Below are 5,211 nucleotides of genomic sequence, written 5' to 3' on the forward strand. Positions count from 1 at the left end.
GGATGAGACGTTCCGCACTGCTGAGGCCGAGTGAACAAACGAACGTCGTCAACCAGCACATACTCAAACACTCACGCTGTTGACCACCGAACATCGACATCATCTCTAGTTTTGCTCATATTCATCCCCGTTCCCCTCCAGTGAGACACAAGTCATTGATCTGACTTGCAATGCGGACATCTTGACGTGTGGAGCTGGCCGAGAGAGCGACTCCGATGTCGCGCGCGACCGCCGTCGGCCGAAGCCGATCCAGCTTGTCTCTCTCCGTGCCTTGGTTCGTCGCCCCGGGGGCTCTCAGATGTGCACTCGCATGGCAAGATCATATAATGCGTCTCGTCTCGATCGTGTTCTCCGAGCCTGCTTCGTACAGCACGCAACTCGTTGTATCATCGTACCTGCCGCTACCGTCGGTCCACCTACCACCTGCCTCAAGTCAGCCTACTCCAAGACAACGGATTTGAGTCCATCCCCAGTATGCTCATTCGCGCGTCCATAGCTCGCGTGAAGCACGCCAAACCGAACGCGGGGTCTTTCGCCTCCCCGGCGCGGCTACATCAAAGCGGGGCTATTGAGGCTGACGAAGCATTCGTCCTCGCTGCAAAATGGAAAGGAGCGTGCAAGGCATGCCAAGATCTTCGAATCCCGACGTCTGGTATGTGAGATACCGTGCGCGGTGCGCTCTCGCGCGTGGTGGGTAACTGCGTGCGTTCTCGTCTTTCCACCCAACTATCGTGTTTCCAGGCTGAATCGAACCTGGCTCTTCCGCCGGGTCGTCCGCGATAGCCCGCCTGGATGTGCACTACAACATCAAGCTCGAGGACATGCAGGTCGGCCGCGCGGACTCCGGCAGGACGCACTGCATCGGCGAGGCAGGCGATGACGAAGAGAATGCGACACTAATCTCTCATTCAACAAACTGCAGTCATTGCGCCGCCACCGTTACGCGTATCATGAAGGAAGTATCGCGCTTATTCGACTACATCCCCTACCGTCATGCGGCCCACATCAGCAGCCCGCAATCCAAGGAGAAGCGACGGGGGGAACGTTCGTCCAATCCTATCCCGGTCGATAACGGCGCCACTCGATTCGGATCGAAGGGCACTCGAGATGTCACCCTCGTCCCCAAGGGCTCGCACCGACTACCTCTTCTCTTCTCCCCGCGTTCTGGGTCGACTACCGTCCATGGGCTTCTTCAAGTTGCAGTTAAAGACCATGATTCTGCCTGGTACGTATTTTCGTCCCAGTGGAGGCAAATCGTTGCACACATCTCAACCTGGCAGCCGCCTCAAAACAATTCGGGACCGGTGAACTTGTTCGCGACGCGCAGGACGTCGAGGCGGGCGCGATGGCGACTGGCAACGCTGCGGAGATATCTGTGGAACGCTGCCACTGCCGAGAACCTCAGTTTTCGCGGCTAAAGCTGAACGCATTTTCCCTGGGTCTCGTATCGGAGATGTTCGTCGGGAGCGCATTGTACGACTGCTGGGTGTCATGTCCCTTGACGCACGGAGACGTGGGGATTGACACCTAGATACAAAGACTTGAAGATCGGTCTCGATCGCTCATGAGCAATGATACTGGTAGAGCGTGAAGTCGCGGACGACCAGAATTTTTGCTCGATAAGCTGCAGTGGGTATATGAGATTTTACATCTCAAGATCGGAAGGAATCATGCTTTTCGCCCCGATGGGTACCAACTAATCCTGTTCGATGTCATAACTACGGCGCCGATTCCCGGGAGCAAGAGTCGGACCTGATTTCTGCTTTCCAGTCCCTCGTCCCAGCATCGCTGTCGCCATGTAGTAACAACTCGTGCGGGAGGAACCGGTCACGCGCAGTGCTGTACACACATCAATCGACCTTCATCGAATTTCACAGGATGGTGCACTCACATACGTAGGTGTACTCCAGGTAGTAACGTACCCAAACGGGTGCACGGCCAAAGATCTTCGTCGATATGCCATTCACGAGCTCTAACGATCGCCCTGAATTCACATTGGCCAGGATGTGTGTAATCACCGCCGCTTCCCCCTCGTTTTCCCCAACTCGCGGATATATCTCCCCCAAATCGGCGAAGACCTCGACGGCCTCGACGTCCCGCCTCCCGCTCCGATCACCGGCCTTCGCACATCATACGAAACCCGGGCTTTTGAACCGCGGCCCCTTCGGGCTTTCCTGATGCACGCTATCCTGAAGCTCGCGATGTCACTCGCACCCGAGGAGCAAAGCACACCGCGGCCGAGCAGTCCATACTTTCGTCCTCCGCGCATCAGCGCCGCGCGTGCGCGGAGGCAGCCGAGCGCTCGGATTCATCGCGGGAGCCAAAGGCGACGAAGAGCAATTTGACGACATCGCGCAACTCGGGTCCTATTGAGGTAAGGATCAGTCGGCGAAGAAAAAGAGGAGCATATGCGGCGAAGAAGGACCGGAACATACCTTTGAAAGGAGCCTGCGTCGTAGATGGAGCCCTACGTAGATGCTGCCCTACGTCGGGTCGGCGTCACCCTGGAAGGTGCATAGCGGCGCGTAAACGACGACGTCGAGCCAACTGTTGAAGTAATGCGACTGGAGAGACAAAGTCAGGCTGACGATGCTTGGATGAGACGATGCGGACCTGTGAGAAGAGCGCTTGTTTGCAGAAGAGAGATTGAATTACACTGCGGTCGACTGTAGACAAGAGCGATCATGGACCGGTGTGCGTTCGACGATGACGCACGCCGTCCGGAGAAGCGATTGAGGCTGGCCGAAGGGGTGTGAAGGAACACTAACGCGGTGCTTCGAGATTTGCGATACCTGAAACGAGTGTATGCGCGTATTAGCGTCGATCGTGATCCATAGATGTATGGTAGAAGAGGGAGCAGGTTCACGCAGCGGGGATTCGTGAGCACCGGAGCGAGTGCAAGAGGATGATGAGAAGAGAAGATGCGGACGCGTACGCACCTCAGTTAACCATTCGGGAAGCCGTAGAGCATTCAAGACCCGGATAGGCAAGCCGATACGGTCTTCGTAGAGTTCGTCGAGGGCGTTGATGAGGAAGAGAGGCCAATGTAGAGTCAGGCCGGTGCGGTCGTCGTGAGGCCGCCTACGAAAGGTATGCATATATGCGCATCAGCATCCGTGGACTTGGGCACGGGTACTAAGGGCGGAGACAATGCAGGAAAACGTACCGGGAGTGGACGAGCCGCCTCCCATTGCTCATGCAGGACGGTATGGCCAGCCTTCCGCATACTCCGCTCGACAAATGACTGTCCGGTTCGAGGGTAGGCGTAGTCGTCGCAGCGTTCATACCCATTCCCTAGTGTATCCGAGCTCGATGTCATCGCTGGACTATGCGCCTTCGGGCGAAGCATCTTCATGTTCAGAGAACAGGCCGCCATGCCGATGAACTATACTGAGGGAGGTGGAGTATTGGCGAATGATGGGGAGGTGAAATAGCGGCGGCGATGGTGGCATGACGCTAATGTTTGTATACGAAGTGGTATGAGGAGGAGGCGCACGAGAGGGCGAGAAGGCGACGTGCACATGTTCGCAGGCAGACTGTATCGCGTCCGGGCATGGCTTTTGGAGCGGAACTTGACTTCGGTGAAGGAGAGGAGAGCGTAAGTAAGTCGTTCCCAGGCGATAGGTATGTGGATGAGGCTGCTGGTCTGGGATGGCCCTACGACCGCGGCGCGTGCGGGAGATCCGAGGTCGACGCGTGTTTGGGCTCTGGAGGTGTCCTGGACCAAGTAGGAGGGGGCATCTGACCTGTTTGAAGCCAGAGCGAGGGGGATTAAGACTTCGATGCTTGACTGCGATGGTACACAACCAGGTGAGTGAACGAACGTCGTCATTCCGCGCAAAATCGAACACGCACACTACTGTTAACCATCGACCATACCTCGCGCCCGTACCTCGCGCCCGTCCTCGTTCCCATATCGCCCAGCGCGAGACTGCGATCGTGGCAGAGAGGGATCAATCGCGCGCCACTTGACTCCCATCTTCCTTTGACATCTCCAGCTCATACATGCTCACCTTCGCGCTCTCTAATTTACAAAAGCCTGTCAATATGGTGCCGCTTCTTCTTGCATCTTAACCTCTGGATATTCTATCGCATGAATGATACTTGCAATAGCCGCGCTCTAGGGCGTCTGTGTACCTCCCAAGGCTCTCGGAACACGCCCAATGATCAAACTCAGAATGCTATCGCCATACTCATCCGCATGGTCTCGCATACGGCCGCGAATGCCCAGACCCCGTTCGTATACTTTTCACCCAGTGGGTCTCCGGCGTTAGGGCTCTGAAAGCGACTGACCTGCACCAGTTCCGTGTCGGTCGATCGACGTGCTTGTACACCGCACGAGCAGGTATACACCATCAACGATGTGCGTTCTGCTGATCAGAGGTGCGCAGAGTACAGCGGGTGGGGCCCTAGATTCTTTCTTTATCCCCATTCATCCTCTCCACTGCTTTGTGTACCCATGCTAAAGCCACCCGCCAACAGACACTCGAGGTGCTAGGATATCTGTCTGAATTCTGTAAAGGGTGAGCGAAAACATCCTGACCGGGACCGCTGACGGCTATATGCATCAAGAACGGCCATCTCGGTCCATGCCGCACGCACGACCGTCGACACTTTCTTCGTATGTTGTACCCTGTTGTCCCCCTCTAAGCAGTAGTGCACGGTGCTTGCTCTGGTTGACTCACCCATCTGCATGATAGAAACTCCGCCTTGCCTTGCAACCCAACCTAAACGCCAGATATTACACCTGTGCGGTCCACGAGCCGACGAAATGTAGCGCAGGCACAAAGCATGGTCAATGACCGCTTGCGGACCCCGTAACGTCCAACGCGATCATCGATTTCAAAATTGGCGCCGACGGAACGCCGGCGCAGCCCATCACGTATTCGATGAAGGCTGAGATATGGCGGGAGCAGTGCAGGTGCTCAATGATCTCATTCGCCGAAGATCGAACGGCGTACTGATGAGCAGTTTCCCGACACTACAAGGGCAGTTGCATGAATCGCGGAGGGTGTAATTCGGGCGGTGAGTATCGCTTGGCGGTCACGCCGCGTTGCATATCAGAGTCGTGTTCGCCATCCTAGATGAGACCGACACCAGAACTGCGCGCACGCGGACTGTTGCCACAGTCGTTATCAAGCGCTTCGTCACGAAGTCAGCCAAGCACACGGCTTCGGTACGCACCTGCTCCTCTCATTGATCCTACCATCT

At 56.3% G+C, this 5,211-nt stretch overlaps 2 protein-coding genes across 2 annotated transcripts; one reads left to right on the forward strand and one right to left on the reverse strand.

Moving 5' to 3' along the window:
- Positions 1 to 474: 474 nt before the first annotated feature.
- Positions 475 to 1,418, forward strand: PUNSTDRAFT_130525 (uncharacterized protein; the record flags this gene model as incomplete). Its single annotated transcript, XM_007379763.1, has 2 exons — positions 475 to 652; positions 784 to 1,418. The coding sequence occupies 2 exons, from the start codon at positions 475 to 477 to the stop codon at positions 1,416 to 1,418; spliced, it is 813 nt and encodes a 270-aa protein (XP_007379825.1).
- Positions 1,419 to 2,268: 850 nt separating this feature from the next.
- On the reverse strand, positions 2,269 to 3,198 carry PUNSTDRAFT_130526 (uncharacterized protein; the record flags this gene model as incomplete). The annotated part of the gene is made up of 5 exons (XM_007379764.1): positions 2,269 to 2,366; positions 2,436 to 2,483; positions 2,549 to 2,564; positions 2,940 to 3,081; positions 3,167 to 3,198. 5 exons carry the CDS (start codon positions 3,196 to 3,198, stop codon positions 2,269 to 2,271), a joined length of 336 nt encoding a protein of 111 aa, XP_007379826.1.
- Between the last annotated feature and the right edge of the window lie 2,013 nt (positions 3,199 to 5,211).

The sequence above is a fragment of the Punctularia strigosozonata genome, assembly GCF_000264995.1.
Source record: "Punctularia strigosozonata HHB-11173 SS5 unplaced genomic scaffold PUNSTscaffold_2, whole genome shotgun sequence".
NCBI lineage: Eukaryota > Fungi > Basidiomycota > Agaricomycetes > Corticiales > Punctulariaceae > Punctularia > Punctularia strigosozonata.